Source organism: Meleagris gallopavo, chromosome 7 (assembly GCF_905368555.1).
Source record: "Meleagris gallopavo chromosome 7, MGAL_WU_HG_1.1, whole genome shotgun sequence".
NCBI classification, from domain to species: domain Eukaryota; kingdom Metazoa; phylum Chordata; class Aves; order Galliformes; family Phasianidae; genus Meleagris; species Meleagris gallopavo.
This window is the reverse complement of record NC_139410.1, coordinates 24,022,188-24,042,334: the sequence shown is the minus strand read 5'-3', so window position 1 is coordinate 24,042,334 and position 20,147 is coordinate 24,022,188. Positions and strand designations below refer to the sequence as shown.

At 38.0% G+C, this 20,147-nt stretch overlaps 1 protein-coding gene across 1 annotated transcript in view; it reads left to right on the top strand.

Moving 5' to 3' along the window:
* Positions 1 to 20,147, top strand: part of CNTNAP5 (contactin associated protein family member 5) — a 244,070-nt gene that overhangs the window by 113,945 nt on the left and 109,978 nt on the right. Inside the window, exons 5-7 of the mRNA XM_085228567.1 lie at positions 4,595 to 4,798; positions 6,187 to 6,371; positions 9,622 to 9,765. Of these exons, the coding sequence (XP_085084693.1) occupies positions 4,595 to 4,798; positions 6,187 to 6,371; positions 9,622 to 9,765 (533 nt within the window). The remainder of the gene's footprint in view (positions 1 to 4,594; positions 4,799 to 6,186; positions 6,372 to 9,621; positions 9,766 to 20,147) is intronic.

The window sequence follows — 20,147 nt, the reverse complement described above, 5'->3', positions numbered from 1 at the left end:
CTCATATTTGGAGCGTGACTGTTCTCTGCTGAAAAGGCCCCAGGAACACAACCTTGTGCTAACTTTTGGCAAATGCAGCTTTCAATGTTGTCTGCTTAGTAGGGGGCAGATGGAAGGCATCCGTCAGGCCTTGTTGGTCTCCAAGATCTCTACCAGGCCACAGTAACAAATAAAAAATATTGAAGAGTCATATTAGAGATTAAGTACAATATACACAGGATGCCAAAGTGGGTAGTTTACCATGTGACTGCAATTTACTGCTGTCAGCATGGAATGTCTGGCATTCACTGTTGTTTATTACTCCTGATAATAGGTCATTTACTGTTATGAATTTATTCCAAACACTCTTCTAGCAAACAAAAGTACTTTCAGTTTTTTCTCATTTCTTCCTGTTTCTTCCCTTTCTCTCTCTAACTGGCTACCAGTCCACAGTGTTTATTTGGAACATAGAAGCATTTACCAGCAAAGCTGTCTCAAGCAGATGAGTATCTTGACCTTATCAGATATGGATCAAAGCTCCTTAGGGAAAAAAAATCATAAGGCTGTCAGATAGACTGGAATTCACAGAGGAAGTGTACATATTGATGTTTTCTTTCTCAGACAAACTTTATATTTCAATGAAATATAATTGCATTTATTTGAAATTCCTGCAAAAGTTCTATCCTCAAAATAGATACTGAAATAGGAGCAAGATGATCTCAAAAAGTATACAGTGACGCTTTCTGTTCAGAAAACATAATATATGATGTGTTAAAAGAAAATTTCCATTAAGAGGTGTGTGTATGCTCTCACTGGCCATTTTCAGTGAGGAATCCAGAAGCAGTGTGATTGCAACAGATAACTGGAGTTGCCACAGAGGCGGTGTTCAGACAAATGGCAAACCAATTGCTTTGGATGGTGGAGGGAATGGGTCTATCTTTATACTTGGGAATAGTCTTGTTAGATTAGCACAGAGGAGAAAATCTGCTGACACAATTGCTCTTATAGAATAAGATTTATAGTTGCATTGAAGATGCTGATCGTATTCTATAACTAGTTAAAGGCCCAAAATGCATCGGCAGGATCAGGATATGTTCAGTTAACAGGCTGGGAAATCACAGGAGAAACAATGATAGGGTCTGAGAATAGGGTATCTTCTGCCTTTGAGAGATGAATTTTCATTTGCAGTTCAGCACTCTGATTTCTCATCTTTTGCTCTCGTTGCTTCAGGGAATACAATCTGATATTGTGTTCTCGATGAAATGATACTTTTGCTTGATCTTTTTTTTTTTTTTTTTTTTTTTCCCCCCCTCTTTCTCTTTCCCTCCCCACCCCCTTGCCTTCTTCCATTTTCTCCTTCGTCTTCTGACAAGACGAAAAAAAGAACACAGAAAGTCACATCCTGTGTGAGAGGCATTAACCCAGCCTAAGACAAATACCCAAAGGAGTACTTACCAACAGACAGATTTGTGATAGAAACAAAGCTGCCAGCATAACAGTCACCTTTGAGGTGCTCATCCACATTTTTCCCTTGGGATACACGATTGAGAGAGCTGTGGAGCAGGAGATTGTATTGCTTCAGACGTCCTGAAGCCAGCAAGGCCTGGCCAGCCAGCAGGACATCTGTTCACATGGAGAATAGAGTTCCTACCTCCCACAGGGAGCCAAGGCTTCTGCTCATTGATACAGGTGCAAGAGTAAGAGTTTTTATCTCAAATTGCACCAGTTCTTAGAGGATATTTTCATATTGAGAAGTAACTTTGCTGAGTAACTAGTTACTTTTTTCCAAAATCACTAGAGGAGGGTCTTTGTAAGAAAAACAATGTATCTTCTGCTTTCTTGTTCATTCCTGCATAAGTAAACTCCATTCTCTCACTTTGTTTTCAGTCTGTCATCTGCCAGCGTCAGATCAGTCATCAGTCCCGCAGATTGAGCCCTTTGATCCTGTAGTTTTATTTATTTTTTTTATTCTTTATTTTTATTTTTAGTGCTGAATTAACCTGATAATTCAGCTTCAACTGACTTTTTTCCACCCACCCCTAAGCAATTTTAATGTTTGCATCTGTTTTGGGAAAGCAAATTGAAACACAGGAAGCATATGAAGACTGAATAAAGTCTCTCTTCAGTGAGCACCAGAAAACCAGCATGCAGTGCAGAATGAAAGCACGTGTTATGTTTTAGTTTTTTATTTCTGTAAATTTACTTAGACTTATAACATTTCTTATCCTTGTCTTCTACAGGTGAGTTGCAAACATACACGTGTTCTAAATAAATACAAACAGGCTAGTTTTCTGCAATGGCTACTAGAATAGTGCTGGATCTTCCAGTTTGTTATGGGAAGACAATTAATTGTTGTCATATAAACTGCCACAAATGAATTCTGGACGTCAATATTAGCATATATTTGACGTGTTCACATTTTATTCTGGGTTATTTGTGGGCTAGTGTCTTCACAACTGATAATGAGTGAAGGAGCACTTATCAGAATCAGGTTTCCTGTTGTACTGTGCTTTGTAAATGTTGAGGTCAGAACTGTTCTAGAAATTGTGTTACGTTGTAGCTTAGAGTTAAGATTTTAAATACAAACCTCTTTACGTGTTAGTCAGGTTTAAAATATAAAAAAGAAGAAAAATGAAAAAAAAAAAAAATCCCAACCCAAAGCAAACCATTACTTCTGTTTTTTAAAAGAGAGAAAAATGAAAGTACCATTAAACCCCAAGGAGTTGAAGAACTCTCAAAGGAGCTTAAAAGACTTAAAACCAACATCTTTAATACAGTTGCTGACCTGGAAGTCTTGATTGTTTTACACGTGGACCTTTAAGTTATTTTTAAAAGAAAATGAAAAAACAATTGCTTTAGATTATCATTAAAATGTGATTTGCAAACAAAGATAGCCTTTACTCTTTCTTCTCTGTTACTGCAAAGATATTCTTTGTGTTTATACGTGTATCCCAGTAGTTTTGTAGCATGGTAAATGCTTGTTCAGATTTTTTTTCTTCCAATGTTCTTTAAGATTTTTCTTAACAAAGAAAAACCTAATTTACAGAATTTACAAATTTATAATTTACAAGTAGATATTTTGTTTGTAATTTGTGCCAAATTAGATTTGGATAGACCTAGAACTGAATTTATGTAGGCTGTTCAGAGAGGAATGCTTTCTATTTATTTCCATGGAGACTACAGTGGATACAAAGAGCACAATAACACTATTTGATAGAGGAAATTCTCAGTTACTAAACACTGTTGTAACTATCTTTCAACATAGTCACAACCATTAGCTATGCGTTTTTATCAACGATGATCAAGAGATTGCATGCCATCCATGTAAAAATGTGCACTAGCAGACGTGACCAACTGTTTTACAGTTGCTGTAACAACCTCATTGCTAGAAAAATGTTGGCCGTACAGTCCAATTTTCACCTTGCTAACATCTATTATTTGGTCTCCATAAACGCTCAGCAAGCATTAAGGAATGTTAGTGGGTGCCATTTTGGAGGAATTTAGTGATGTACCTTTGCTTCATATGCACTTCCACGTCAGAAGGAACTGACCTGTTGCTGCTGTCTGTTGAACATCAGTAAGATGTAATAAGAATATAGTAGGGGAGGTTCAATCTCTTCTGCCATATCAGCAACATCAGCCTCTGATGTTGTGGACCAATGTAATAAAACAGGAGGCATTAGTTTTGGAGCAGTCCTTGTGTACATCAGTCAAATTTCACTATGATGCCTAATTTAAAAGTACCTCAAATTTTTTGGGGTATATATAGCGAAAAATAAAACAAAATTTTCCAGAAATGTATTTTACTTAAAATACCACTTTGTTATGCAAAGAGAGTATTGCATTTTTCTGTGCTGAAGGAAATATTTATTGGAATTGAAGAACTGATAGCTTGTTTCCCATCACTGTGATTGGGTTTTAGAGGCTGTCTGAAGAGGGAAGTATGTTTTTAAGTAGGATTTTCAAAGGTGTGTAATCAGTTTAGATGCTCAGTTCCCATGAAATCCCTTCAAAAGTTTTTTGAATTTATATTTGAACAGTTCTGCCAGTGTACTCAATTTGCATGCAGAAACGTGGTTGATAAATGTCCATCACAAACATGCAGCCAACCCTAGAGGCTAAGATGGTGCTTATTTGGATGCAAAGTTAGATGCAGATATGGCTGTGCAAAAACATCTCACCAGGCATTTCTGAAGGTACAAAACCTTGAGTGAGAGCTCAAGTAGCTCAAAGTAATGAATAATATCCTGGGTGTGTTTAAGAGACAAACAACAAATGTGACAAGGAATGCTCTGGAGATCTGAATCTAAAGGAAGGTTTGTTTTAAAAAATTAAGTGACAAAACAAAATTTATATGAGAAGGAGGAGGAAAGATGCAGAGTACTTCTGTTTTTTTTTTTTTTATAGTGTTTCCCTTTCTCTCAAACAGCAAGAGGGCTTATAAATGGATTAAATGTGGTATGATTTCAGGGTTGCACAGCTGCTATGTATGTCCTGTGGATTTACACTTCTGAGAATACCAAGCTCCAAGCAGTAATTGAAACAATCCTGAAATGTTTTGGTCCCTCTCCTGATGCTGTCTCTCCTCTTCATTTTGTCATCTTCTTTTCTCCAGAGTCAGATATTGCAGACTTCGATGGCAGAAGTTCCCTCCTCTACAGGTTCAATCAGAAGCTTATGAGCACGTTCAAAGATGTGGTTTCCTTAAAGTTCAAGAGCATGCAGGAGGATGGAGTCTTATTCCACGGAGAAGGACAACGTGGAGATTATATTACCCTGGAACTGCAGAAGGGGAAGCTCTCCTTGCACATCAACCTGGGTGAGGGCAATTAAGCTTGCTGGTTCACATATTACTCTAACAAGGATAGTCTTAGGTTGTTTTTTTTTTTGTTTGTTTTTTGTTTTTGTTATGTTAAGCACCAGCTGGAAACTTCAGCTCAGATCAGTAGTGATTCTATGGCTTGGGGTTCAAAGGATTTGTCTCTTTTTTCTGTTCTGTAATCATAACTTTGCAGAGAATACAGAAATGAAATGAGATTTCTTTGATCAAAATACAGTGTACTTGGATATTGCATTGTTTCTAGAGGTGGTTGCTGTTGAGCACTGTGAATATCTGGAAGACTATCACCATGTGATCATGTTGGGTTGCAGGGGCAGATGAAAGACTGGATTAGTTTTTCTTTGTAGAAGAGTGTTTGCTTTTTCCTGGTGAATGTACTAAAGCACTTTGATGATGTTAGGTGCTACTGTAAGTAGGAGTGATCAATCTCTATCCTCTAGCCTTATTGCAAAATCTTCATTAGCTTCAGTTGTGGGAGAGCCATGGTTATTGCCTCAGCAGTCCCTGCTGACTCACATTTCTCATACTGATTTGTCCTCTGCTCCCAAATGTTTCATGCTGGGATAAGAATAAGGTATAGTTAAATATATTGTTACTACTTCCTTGGGAGAGACTCTGTGAATGCGTCATCTCAGATAAGAGTTGTTTTCTTTCAGCAGTAGCCCCAAATCTACAGATTTTAGCCATTTCATATTCTCTGTGTGCATTCATGTGCCACGGACAAGGATTTTGATGTGTGTTCTTCAGTGTGCTTGCATCTTGATTGACAGTTTTGGAGCATGTCTTCTTTCTATTCTGCTGGGATATAAAAAAGGACACATACTCCTTTTCAGACCCTCTGATTTAAGTGTTTAGACATACAGCCAGTCAGAATACAGAAGAGTGCTACAAATCAGTGAGGTAGGGCCTAAATATTTTTATGATTCTTGATCTAAACTTGGAGATTTAGAATGGGTTTAAGAATCTTTTTGAACTAAATGAAACCCTTGCATTCACGTTGCTCCACTGATTTGTGATTATATTGCTTGTTTTTCCTCCAAAAATAGTCAGATGCAATATTATCATTAAAATATGAGAAAAACACATAGCTGGAACTGAAACATCAGCAGTAGCTTTTTTGTGTGAATAGGCAGCAGATTTTAGTGCTGCAGAAAGGGAGCTCTTAAGACACAAAGGAAGGAAATGTGTGTGTACATACAGGTATAAATGAGAGGCCCAAAGAACCTTAGAATGCTTTGTGAAAGATCTGTTTCTGGACAGGGATCTGGTTTGTTTTCAGTAGTACATGAGCTCATCTTGAGCCCTAATTCTTTAGATAAGGGCATTGAGGTTACCCTGGTGTCTTACGCCTGTTTCTTCCCCTTCAGGGGACTCCAACCTGCACTTCACTAACAGCCACACATCTATCACCCTGGGCAGCCTCCTGGATGACCAACACTGGCACTCAGTTCTCATAGAGCGCTTCAACAAGCAGGTGAACTTCACAGTGGACAAGCATACTCAGCATTTTCGAACGAAGGGGGACTCGGATCACTTAGATATTGATTACGAGGTGTGTGAAACCCTTTTAATGAAAATCTGGGAGATGAGGCTGAACTAGCATAAAATGAATGTGATGAAAAACATCCACTCAACAAAGCTGTTTCTTTCCAGCAGAGATCTTTATTTAAAGTTTCCTTCCCAGAAAGCTCTGTTAGCAAGCATAAAGTATGTTAGTGCAATTCTACATGTGACTTAGTAAATAACCAGTCTGTTGGCAAATACATACTGGATTATGATTATATTAAATGTAAGCGAGATCTAAATCTGTATACCTACCTTGGTGGGGATCTGGGTTCTGGCCAAATCTCCAGGGAGCACTCTTGTATGCAGGAAGAGGTTCTGTGACACCATCTCCAATATTATTTTAATGGGACCGTTGAGCAATATCCCTGCATCTTGTATCTGATTGCCACGATGAGGGGAATTCCAGCTCTGAGCTGTGCTTATCCAGCTATCACCATATTCAAATGATTCTGTGTAGAGATGAGCAGGTAGAGATTACCCCTTTCCTTGTAGAAGGGCAGGGCTCCGACAAAAGCAGTTGAAAGGTCTGGCTGTGACCCAGGTCCCTTCACATCTAGGGGTGTGATTCTGAACATACTGGTGAGCAGAAGAAACATCCTTCCTTCCAATCAAACCCAGTCAGATGTATTCCTTTGTGATGAGGCCAAAGTGTGGCAGAGAACAGCAATTCAGTGCTTATGGCTCATTGTGAAAAATAACTAGAAAATAAAAAACAGCAACGCTCTTATATCTACCTCGTATCTATATGCAAGACAGTTCTTATTTTGTTCTTTCCACTTACACACACCTACTTGCAAATTATACATGTTCATTTTTATCCCTGTGTGCTTGTCTACTAAGTTTTGTTAGCCCACAAGGCATGAGGTCATGCTTGCACAGTCAGAGCCATCACCCTGCCTGGATCTGTTGAGGTGTCATGGTTCATTTCTCCGAGACCAGAAGCTTCCTCTCTGACTTTGAATTCATTTCTCTTCAAAGGATCAATTCCCAGTGCATGTTAGTGACAAACGTGGATGGCTTGGCAGTGGCAGGTGCCTGCTCTCTGCTCCTCTCATGTTTCAGCTGAATTTCCCCTCCTTGCATTTCACAAAGCATAGTGAGGAAAGTGGTACCCATCTCTGTTAACTAACCATTTGGGCAGTAAGATTTTGGAACAGCTACAGACAACACTAACCAGAGTCAAAGCTGTATCTGCTTTTAAGGTGAAGTTGGGAAGACCAAGCAATTGAGTCATCAGCTAATTCTGAAACCATAAAATTTCTTGCTTTCTTTTGCAAGATTGATGCCAACTAGGGAAAACTCAGGCTCCAATGTAATTGGCAGAACATTTTTCCAGATGTTCTGAAATGGGAAGCATAGTGAAGATATTCAGCAGAAATAAATCAGCATGTCAGCACTGACCTCTGTGGCACTCAGTCCTGACCCCTGGTGCTCAGTATTTTATACAAGGTGTTTTCTTCTATTTGCACAGAAATGGTCTTTCAATTGAACATGACACCAATATATTCTAATGAAAGTTTATCTCAGCACACTTTGGGGATTAAAGGCCTTACTGAGGGTAATAAACCCATTAGTTTGGTAATTAAAATTATTACCAATCACAAAGAAAACAGTTTTCTTTATAATGCACTGGTATAATTAATATTGATTTTTCTTCTGGTTTTGAAACCCAGTGTGGAGTCTCTAAACAGCAGATGGAAAGAACAGAACATGAAAGAAGGAAAGTATGGTGCTTTAAGAAAGAACTAATGTTTCTCTCTGGAAAAAAAAACATTGCTACCACGTAGACCCTCATGCCAATAACAAATTTGCAAGTGATGCAAAGTAGCTGTCTGTTCACTCTTTATTTCTGTAAAATTATCAATTAATACAACTGAGGCACAAGTTCATTAAGGACTTGTTTTCAAAGAAGTGCTTTCAAGGTTATCCAGGGAGATTTAATATGCTTATGTGTCCTGGCTTGCTAGATGGAGTGGGAGGAAAAATAATCCCCAAATTTCCCCTTACTTTTGTAATAATGAGCTGAGGCATTAGGAGTAGCAACTGAGGAATAAGGCTGACCAGGTTCCAGCAGCCATCAGTGTCTTTGGTGCCTCACAGCACTGCTTGTTTGTGCTGCAATCGATACAGCAGGTTTGGAGCATAGCTCCCAACATGCTGAAAACACTGAGAAGTGTGGGGGCTGCAGAATCCTCTCTTGCATTGTATCAGTTATGAAGCTGCTTCCTGCAAGAGGAAAATGAGGGGAAAAAAAAAAAGAAAGAAAAACAAACGAGAAAAAAAAATGAGAGGCATAGCCAAGAAGATTTTGCGAAAAAAGCTAATTAGATATGAGCTGTGTGTCTGGAAAATGGAAATACACTTAACAGAAGTTTTAGCTTGGAGTTGGTGTTGTGTTAAAGGGCAACATTCTGAGTGATGCCCAATTTGGCGCGGGAAGTCAAATTGTGTTCAATATATGAATGATCACGATTATAGATTCACAAATAGTGCAAATAATTATTTTTAATGTTCTTTAGGAGCATAATGGGATTGTGTTCCAAGGATTTTGAAAGCTTTGTCTTACTTTCTCTGTTTTAGCCCTCCTCTAAAGTGATTAGTTGTTATCTGTGTAATACTAACATATTCCAGTACTTAAAAAATAGAAAATCTTAACTTTTGTTTAAATGTATAACCTGCAGTACTTTTCCACTATACTGCTCACTCTCAAATACTGTGTGCAAGCCCAAACCACAGTGAAATTTGAGGCAAAACATTTGCAAGATGTACATGGGGTAGTCTATGAGTGTGATACTTCCCTCCGCTGGCTGAAGCCAGAACTGTTCAAATACTTGGTGGGTGGAAAGGTGTGACTGCAGTTCACAGGTACTTCTATTGCACTGTGGGAATTTTATTTCCCTATTGCTCCAGCAGTGTTTCCTGGCTGCTGTGCTTTGCTGCTCAGTCTCCTGGTCAGAAGGGCCGCGGGTTGGACTCTGAGTGTTCCTGGGGGAGGACTGGTTGATGAGGTGGTGCATAATGGCACATGAAAGCCTTTTGCAAATGAGAGAGCTCTCTGCGGCTCTCGAGCAGCTGTAATGCTACGCTGTCTGTAATTCCCATGCTGGGCAGCATGTGCTCTACTCCGTGTTCAGATGTGATGCTGTAAACATGATTTGTCTCTGAGATAATAACCCAATTGGCTGTATGGAGCTTTCAGTGTGGTAACTAAATGCTGCTCTTGTTCTTTCCAAAAGCTCAGTTTTGGAGGCATTCCTGTCCCAGGGAAACCAGGAACCTTTCAGAGGAAAAACTTCCATGGCTGCATTGAGAACCTTTATTACAATGGAGTCAATATAATTGACCTGGCAAAAAGGCGCAAACCTCAGATCTATACTGTGGTAAGAGACAGTGTTGTTTACTTTCCTTCTTACTTTCCCGCTGTTGGTGCTGCTGGCTGTATTGAATGAATGGAGTTCAGATTTAGATAGCTGTCACACGTTTACTTTGTTAAAATAGTATTACTGATGCTAGCATCAGCTAGCTCTGACTTCTATGGTGGGACATATTAAAAGATACATGTTTAAATTAATAAGTTTCTCTGACTTTGCAAGTATATTAGAATTTGTTTGGAAAAACTTTTTACTTTCTTCTGCAAGATGAAAACATATCTTTCTGATGGCATGAGAGGTAACAGAGTTTTTTGTCTGAATAACTCAGATAAAATCTTATTTTCTGAGCCATTCCCCATCTCTATTGTGTACACTAGAAGTGAAGTTTTATTCTGCTGTTTCATCTGGTATTATAGAGACAAATTATTGTTTTCCTTTATACCGACCCTTATATTCAACATATTATTAACAGTTCTGAAAACCATTCACCTGTTTCTAATGTCTCTAAATGTGAGAGAGCAGAGCTAAAGCAAAAAGAATTAGTCATATCCAGGCTGCTAAGATAAGGTATACAAGGAACTCTCACCTAGTGTCCGAAGTTACAAATTTATTTAAGTATAACATAAGCAAAATAAACTACCTTTTATATTGTAATTACAGAAAGCAGTACGCTCTTGTGCAATGTTAAGAAATATTAAATAATTCAGATCTTTGTTTTGCTTAATCCTTACTCCTTCACCATGTTTGCAATCAAACCTTTAGATAATTGGAGAATACTGAATCAAAAGTACTTCTGGCTTTCATTACATTTTCTGGTTTGTAGTAAGGTGTATGAACAGATTGAAGCTGCAACAAAGCAAACCAGAAGTCCAAGAGAAATCCTTACCTTGCTCACTTTCCCTGCCTAGGGCTAGACTGAATACACAAGGAAACGGAAAACAGAACGTGGATAGGTAAGAAGTCCTGCATCACATTGCTGGCTGTTAAGATTGTCTCAGGATGCTCCCCTAGCATGAGACTTGAGAGACTTTTCTTTAATAACTCAAGTTTGATTGTTCTGACTCAGGACTCTAAGGTATAAATCTTACGAACTGCGTTAAATTGCTCTGCCTTTCAGCTTACTTTCGAAGGGGAGAAAAGAGACTTGGCCTGTTTCTTAGGTCATTAAATAGCTGGTTGGTTTTTTTGCCAGGTGGGTAATCTGAAGGCTTTCGTAAAGGGGAAAAGAAAAACTTTGAGTGTACTTTTTCTCTTTTGGGTACTGTCTAGGCATGTCAGAGCCCTAAGCAATTAAAGTCACAATACTTAATTCAGTTAATGCTAGATTGAAAGTCTAGAAATCTTTCTTCTTTAGTCAAGTTAAAATAAAGGAGATATGACACATCCTTCTGTTTCCTACACAGATGTGATGGTTTTAAAGAAAATGTTTTTAAGACTGGCTGCTCTACTGCATTTTGCAAAATTTGTGAGCTGTTATGTTCTGTGTCTGTGCCACTTAGTTTATACACAGTACCCAGAAAAGTTACTGCATTCACAAATGCCTCATCTTCTTGTTTGAAAATCCTACCATAAGTAAGCATCTCCTGCAAATCTGGTATCTTCCAGCATTCTTTCCACCACAGCTGTTTATCTCTTCTAGCAATTTTCAGGTACTTCCAGCCATCACAGATTAATACCCCTCTCCGATCTTGTTGCTCTTCCCTATCCTTTGCTTATTCAAATTAAAATATCTAGTTCTTGCTAAATGTACTTTTTTGTCTGTCAGATTTCTTCTGCACCTATATGCAGAAATACTTCAAATTTGGAGTGAAAGCTCCAAGTTCATTGAAGTTTTCAAGCAGCAGACCGTATCCATAGGGAGCTACAAGCTTCTAAGCTTTTTGTCTCTGTAGATACTAAGGCTGTCTGGAATAGAAATACAATTAAAGGAACAGCACAGGAATAGAATTAAATATATCAAGGGCTTTTGATCATTTTTTCCAACAACCTTTGATCCCTTCCCCCAAGCTGGAGATCGCCACAGAAGGTTCTGTATCGTTAGTCCACAAAATATCTTTGTCTCCAAACAAAAGATAAGGACAAACCAAACAGATTGGGATTAGAAAGCCTTTAGTGCTCAGAGACATTATTTTTTTGGCCTCCGAAGTGGAGGTGGCCTTCAACACACAGACTCTGCTTCATTCTGTGTCCATTTGGGATCACTGACACAGTTTATGAGCTGAACTTGTTGAGTTTTCATAACCGGCATCTTGTTGGTTTTGTTTTGTTCTACTGCTTACATCTTTTGATTGATACGTCAGCTTTAGAGGTATACATTTCCTGTTATGAAATTCCTCATCCATAGAAATAATAGTCCCACATCAGCAGCATTTATAGTCAGTGTAAGAAACTAGAGGTTGTCAGTGACTGAGTGCTGTGCTATGTCGTACTCTTGGGTTGTGGCTATGATTATCATTCTGACTGTTCTTTTCTATAACTCATTTGCAGTTGTCAGACTTGCAACAAATCCTCTTGAGAAAACATCTTAAGAGAATAAGGCAATTAATCTCTTTTGGACTGGCATTTGCCTTCAGAATTACTTTTTTTTTTTTTTTTTTTTTTTTTTTTTTGTATTGCCTCATGTTTCATCTCTCTCTGCGGTAGTCCTATTTGGCCAGGCCATTCTCTCTGGTACTCCTTCTATCCCCAATGGCATGTTACAATATTTTTTTTAAATTCCCTTAGGTTCTTGCGTGTGGTGAAATGCCAGGGGATCTTTTATTTTTTTAAGTATTTACTGGTTTAAATTGCAAGTGGTTTGCAGAAGTCAAATTTCTGTAATTAATACTTTCATGATTGTAAGGCTATATCCTTGGGAAACCTTTGAAAATACTCTAAAATAATAGTTTAAATATCTTTCCTATTACTAATTGTGTCTAGGTTCTCAACATAAAAGCAGCACAGAATGCTCATCATGAGGAGCTGTACAGCAGCCACTCTTCCTGGGACACTAGTTAGGAGCGGGAGCTACATTTACAAGCAACAGAACATTGTTTCCCATGGGTTACTTAAGTTATTGATATCTGAGATTCTGAAGCCCTTGCTGAAGGATTTTGACTATGCTAAGAATGTATAAATTCAGGAGCAGACTGGATAAGATTTAGGAAGGTAAATCCATTAATAATTGCTAAATAATGGAAACTATGTATTTTCAACCCAGGCCATTCTATGATTCTATTATGTCTGGCTGAAGGAGTAGTTAGTGGAAAATAGTTAAAGACTCAGAGATCACTAGCAGGAGATATCAGCTATTTTTGTATTCTTCAGACAGCCATCTATAGATGCTTATGAAGGCAAGATGGACTTTAGGTCTGCTCCAATACAACTGCTGTTATGTGAGGGTACAGAACTTTTTTTTAACACGATGCTCACTATGGTGCCTGGTGTCACTTGGTCGTAGACAGAGGACTGTAGGAAATCCCCAGATTCATACACATCTTACAGATGAGAATAGATAAATTTAAGGAGCAGTAACTATTTCCTTCTCTGCTCTAAATCCTATGGGAAGTATCTCTGGCAGAGTAATTTAGACACCAGTGTCTACTTAGATCTGTACTCAGATTGTACCACTGAAACTACCCTAATATGCAGACCTGTGACCAGGGTGTAAGACATGTTCTGTCTCAGTGGCTTATGGTGCCAAAATAGACAGCAGTCTAGCTAAAGGAAGGAAATGAAGTCTTGAAATGTTGTAATTATGATCTTGTCGGTATTCTACTGTATGCATTTGGTGAAATTGAGGAAAGCACTCTCCCTCTTTCTCTTCCTTTACCTCTGCCTAATAGGAATTGGAGTTGTATTTTTATTTAGCAGACTAAACCATACACTGACTTGAGAGGAGTACTGGAAATTTGTACATTAGTAGTTGTCGGCCCTCAGACATGCTTGAATTTCTACGTCAACTTGCAGTGTTGAATCTGATACTGACAATTCGACACAGCAAGGAATCTGATGACATGTAAATGCATCACTGTAGTGCCTCAGGGAAATAACCAATTGCCAGCATCAAAGAGCTAGGAGAGATACCTAGTGACAGGAGAATGTAAACTAATAATTCATTCCCTTTGTAGAAAATCCAAACATGCTATTTTATCAAGTTGATTTGAGATAACTTCGTCTTGAGAAGAATTTGCTTGTCTATACACATCTCCTTTTTACCAAAGTGCTCTTGTGAGTGTTAATTTATATGTGAATATCAGGCTGGTAATCCAAGAAGGCCTCTACTATAGTTTGAAGAACCAGGAATTTGATACATAAAACATTTTTTTTTCTCTTTCTTTAGTTTTCAACTGCAACCGGACTGTAGGAAAGATAAAGAAAAAAATGAAACTATTTAATGACATTTTTCACAAATTCCTATAAGTCTAAGGCAAATTTATTTAAAAAAAAGAAAAAAGTTTTATCCAATTATTTAATAGATGTGTGTGCTTAACATCTGTTAAAAAGAGAACAACTAAGTTTGCTGTTCTTTTGATAAAGCCCATGAAAACAGATTCTGGAAATATCTGGTTCCTGTAAAAATATCTTTGTACACTTTCTTCTGTCTACCTACCTGCTCTCTTTGTCTTCAGATAAGTCTCCTTCACAACCTACTAGCACTTTAGGACAGCAAGAAAGTCTATATAGATAGCATTCATTTTAAGGTTCCATTTTATTGTTGCTCAATGATGTGACAGAACAGCTTTGGAAGAAATTGTCGCCTCAATCAAAGTCTTGAAATAAACTGTATTTAAATGACAATTTTTCCATTTATTTCAGTTGGTTTTGTCTACAATTCTAAAGGCTTTGATTTTGTAAATATTTAATCCATCATCAGCTGCAATAATGCACTTTCCTTTTCTTGATAAAATAATTTGTGTTAGGATTTTGATAGTTGTGAAAAAGCCAATAAAAGCAAGTCTTTCAGTGAGTTTTACCATATCTTTTTTGTAAGACTAGATGGCATGTGCAAAAAAATGACAAAGTTCTGAGCAAACAAGACCTCTTTTGAAAGTCATTAGCCTTTGGCAAATTGCAGGTTAGGAACAATTCAGAGATTAATTTATTATATGATCTACATAGTTTAAGTGAGTGAACAGGGCAGTTAGTACCTGCTGAGCAGAGGAGGATGTTACAAGGAAGGAGGTGATAAGGCAGTTTGTCTCTGTAGGAGAGCAAGAGAGATGGCTAATTATTGTCATAGGAGTTAGTAGGGGATAAAGAAAGTGGGGGAGAGGGGAAGAGTGTAATTTACAATAGTCAAGGCTTAAATGTCTTTTTTTTTTTTTTTTTTTTTTTTACGGTCTTATTCCAATTAGCAAGGCCCAGCCTGACATTTGGCTGCCTAGACAAACAAGAGTGCAAGCTGATCACCATCAGTGAGAAGCCTGAAGTCTAGGCAATTCTTACCAACCATTTAGGTTGGTGCTGTGATATGGTACACAAATGACTGAAATTTGAAAGAGGAAAGCCTAATAAAGAAAACTAATAATAATAATAAAAATCCGATCAGAACTGCTTTCTATGCGTTTCTCTATTTTGATATAGATGTGACTCTGTTTTAATAATAATAATTTAAAAAATCTTCTTGCTGCTGTATTTTGTTCCAGATAAAACAAAATAAGCTGCAGATCAGTTCACCCTGAACTGGAAGAAATAAAAAAAAAAAAAAAGGGCTTGGATTATGCATTTTTGCCTCCTTGATTTTAGACATCCATCTTAAATCACTTTTAGCAAGGTGATTTTGAAAGCCTGGCTTCATTCCTGCTCGTTATTTCAAGGAGGGAAAATACTAAGTGACCCATATTTTGTTTGCATTTCCTACTATATACTTATGGTCCTTTTCCTTTCTCATTCTGTGTTAACAGTGTATGATTTTTCCAAATTAGCTTTTATTTTCTCCAGTCTTTTGCCAGCAAAACTTAGCTACTGTGACATAAAATGAAAAATCAAAGTACAGTTACTATGATCATAACAATGGTAAGTTCCTTAGTTTTGTCATTGTTCTGCAACCTAATCAGTTTAAGAGACAGAGAATGCGTGAGCTAAAGAGTATCTGGAAATGCCTAACCACGCATCTCATCCCTGATTCTGTCACAGTCAAAATGTTTCGGTTTTTCTTGGAAGCTTGCATTTTGTTAAATGTTGTTTCCACATAGGAACATTATCTTAATGTAAATAACTAAAATCAACATGATAGACAGTTAGCTTTTTGTTGACAAATGTCGTGTCTAGGGTCAGTGAAGATGGGAGTTGTTTGTCATAAGGATGATTAACACAAGAATGTGTTAATTTCAGAGAAAACTAGATCAGCATAGCTGTCAGGTTTCCATCATGAAATTTAGATCAAAGAAAAAGAAACCCATATCAGTATAAGAGCTTTTCTCTTTTCACCACTTCTGCTGGGGTGGAGTTGAACTTGCTCACTCAGAGGACAAATCCTAGCTCAAGTAACAGCATACATCTTGGTGCTACCACATCTCATTTGAAGACAATTTGCATCAACGTGCCAGCAGCCTGAAGGTATCTCACTTAGCAATGTCTTGATTGGAGATGCTTTTTCAAACCTGTTTATGTCTCATGATAGTTTTGCTTGAGGTAGTTACTATAAAAACAGTAAAGTTTCCCAAGATTCCCCATTCTTGGAATCCAGTTACTAAGAGATAAGTGACAGTCTTTCATCTTACCATTTTAAAACTATCAGAAATCACTTTTTTCTTCTATTACTCTCTTTACAAATTCAACTGCAACCTCACTCATCACAGCTAGAAAAAGCCTTCCAATTTCCAACCTGGAGATATTCTTGCCAGTTTATTCTCATTTATATCTCAGACAGGGCTGGGATTTTAGTTCCCTAACCTGTCACGTGAAATCTTCCGTTCTAATTCTCTACAGAAAACTAGATATCCTTGTCATTGGATAGTATCCATAGAATCATTAATGAGGAAGCTTTGTGCCTATTTGATGCTTCAACCCATGGGAAGAGGGAGAGGTTAGAAATAGTCATTTATTTGTTCTTCCTTTTCAAGTTGTCATCTTGGTCTGCATTGTTTTGTAGGCTAAATGTTGAGGATTTCAGTTCAGTTGTCAATTTGAGTAATTTCCCGGTGCATATTACTTTTGATTAGTGTTCCACGAGAGCAAGGAAGATGTATAAGAAACTTATAGAATCATAAAATGGCTTGGTTTGGAAGATACCTTAAATATTAGCTGGTTTCAAGAACCTGCCATTGTAGCAGTCCTCAGCCAGAAAAAGTTGAAATGGTTCATTAAACTTATACAGGTTTTATTGAAGTCCCACAGAAGTCACTGGGTAGACTCCAGTCAATTTCTGGTCAGGCTTATGGTTCAAAGGTTTTTCTTCTGTGTAATCCACTATTATCCTCATCGCTTAGCAACTGTGTTCTTTCATTCTCTTTTTAATAGGAGATATGCTGATTCTTTCTTAAAATGCTGTAACGTGCTGTCACTTGTTCAACAGCTTACTTAGACAAGGACAATCTCTGCAACTGTACAGCTTGTGCAGAAATCTGGAGTGATTACACTCTTTTCTTGTAGCACTGCCATCGTAAGTGTTATAACAGCTATTAAACACATTGTGAATATCTCAATTTAATTTATAGGTTCAGATAGTTTCACATATAAGAATAGTAAAAACTCTTTTGGAAAGATTTAATTGCTTATCAGAGCAATCGTTAATCAGTCTGGAGACATTGAACACAATGGAATTCTCAGATGCCGCATCATAGCTGGAGTTCCTAGCAGCTGTGTATAGCTGATCATCTTCTCTAGGGATTACAATCTTCTTATCCCATTTTCTAGCCAATGAACACTTTTCAGTTAAATGGGGTTCAGTTACAAAATCAAGTGTCTGCCAGAAATCTTGCATGTGCCCTGGAGAGTTCCAGAACTGCTTCCAATTAAAGCAAAATGTTCCTGATAAGAAGCAGGTTCAGAGGGAACTGTTTACTTTTCTGATTAGACCTGCTGGAATAATTTCTTTAAGGATATAATTCAGGGCAAATTTAGCAGTTTTTATAATTGGAAACTGTCCCACTTGTGAATGAAAATTTGCTGTTGTTTCTTTTTCAAATGTTCATGTTACTGTCCCTAGGAAAGCAGAATCATAGAATGTCTTGAAAGGAACCTTTAAAGATCATCTAGTTCCAGCTCAGCTGTTTCTTATTTCCCCAACAAGCTGGCTGAGGGGACCCTGGGGATAGCAGCCTATGAGTGCTGGTGAATGGAAAGGATGGCCACTGGTGGAGTGTGCCTCCCTTCTCATGTTTCCCTTCTTAATGAGCCTGTTTAACTGATTTAAGTTCCCATAATACAAGTTGGTTCCTTTAATTTTTCTTTTTCCCAACTACTTTGGCTGGCTTTTAGCTCTAAGATTATTTTTCATAGAATCGTAGAATTTCTCAGGTTGGAAAGGACCTTAAAGATCATCAAGTCCAACTGCAACTTAACCATACTATCCTAACTCTAACAACCTTCTTCTAAATCATGTCCCTGAGCACCACATCCAAATTGTCTTTAAACACAGAGATAGTAACTCAACCACCTCTCTGGGAAGCCTATCCCAATGCTTAACAACTCTTTCTGTAAAAAATTTTTCCTGATATCCAACCTAAACTTACCTTGGCACAACTTGAGGCCATTTCCCCTCATCCTGTCACCAGTGAGAAGAGACCAACCCCGCTCTCGCTGTAAGCACCTTTCAGATATTGAAAGAATGTAATAAGGTATCCCTCAGCCTCCTTTTTCCCAGACTAAACAACCCCAGTTCCTTCAGTCTCTCTTCACAGGGCATATTCTCCAAGCCCTTCACAAGTCTTGTTGCCCTTTTTTGGACCTATTCCAGCACCTCAATGTCCTTTCTGTACTGAAGCGCCCAAAACTGAACACAGTACTTGAGGTGAGTACTTCCCTAGTCCTGCTCACCACACCATTCCTGATAAAAGCCAGGATGCCATTGACCTTCTTGGCCAACCAAGGCACACTGCTGGATCATATTCAGCTGACTGTCCATCAGTACACCAAGGTCCCTTTCTATCAGGCAGGTTTCCAGCCACTCCTCATCAAGCCTGTTGGGTTTCCTGTGTTGGTTGTGACCAAAATGCAGGACCTGACACTTGGTCCTATTGAAATTCATACAGATTAACTTGACCCATCGATTCAGTCATCTATCCAGGTCCCTCTGTAGTGCCTTTCTCCCTTCTGGCAGGTCAACACTCCCAACCAATTTTGTTTTAACCTACATCGTTGTCATCTCAATCCTTTAGCAAGGGTAACAAAATTGCCTTTTTAAAAGAAATTCCAACTGCCACTCTGAAAGCCAAAGCAAGACTTCCCCAAACGTACAGAGAATATCACAGCAAAGACTTTGTGTTCCTACCTGCTTACTCTTGTGGCAGATGGGATCACACCTGTGCCATCTATTTTTAGTCACGGGGGGCTGCAGTGCCTGAAGTCTCTGCTGGCTTAGCATGGCAGGGAGAGCATACGTTCTTCCAGAAAGTCCCAGCATGGGCCATGGGTTCACTCCACACTTGCTTTCAAATCCTTTCTCTCTACAAGCTTCTGTGTAGTGCAAATGAGTAGAATGTTACTGAGTTTTGGAAGGAGTTTAAGACTAGTTGCACGTATTGAGAACATGGTATGAAAGCAGATGGAAACTTGGCCTTAGATTTTGGCCCTTGCATGTGCCTCAAGGATAATTTGCTTTAAAATCTATATTATTACAAACAGTTGAAACTACACTTACTACTGGCTTATTTTAAGATTATCTGAAAGCTTGTTATGCATTGCAAACGCGTTTTTTCATCTCTAGTTTTCTTTTTCATTGACATTAAGTCAGTCCAGTCACAATTTGTTCTGCTGGTAGGTAAAATCTGCAAAGAACTGAGACAAATATCCTGCATGAATGTTGCAAATTCTTCCCTCCACAATCCTGCAAAGTCTCCCATTGCCAGTGAAGTGAATTAGATACTTGAGTGCAGACTCAGCATTTAAAATTTCCTCCAATCTCCAATATTGTGTATTTATAAGCTCTGTAAATGTCTTTAACTACTTTGTTTGGAGATACTTGAATCACCGTAAATGTCTTAAGATTCTAAAGATTTGTCATCACATTTCAATTTGTAAACCTTTAAAATGCTCTAGAGAAAGTTACCTTTATTTGTTTATATCTTTGCAGTTGACTGCTTTCTGTAATTTCTCTGTCTATCATGAATTTGATTGAAAATGGAGGTAGAAATATAGCAACAGAAATTACTACAACAACAAAGAAAAAAAATCCAGGGGAAAAAGGCAAACAAACAAAAAAACCTCTCTCGCTTCTCTTCTGCAGAAAAACCCAGCAGGTAGCAGAA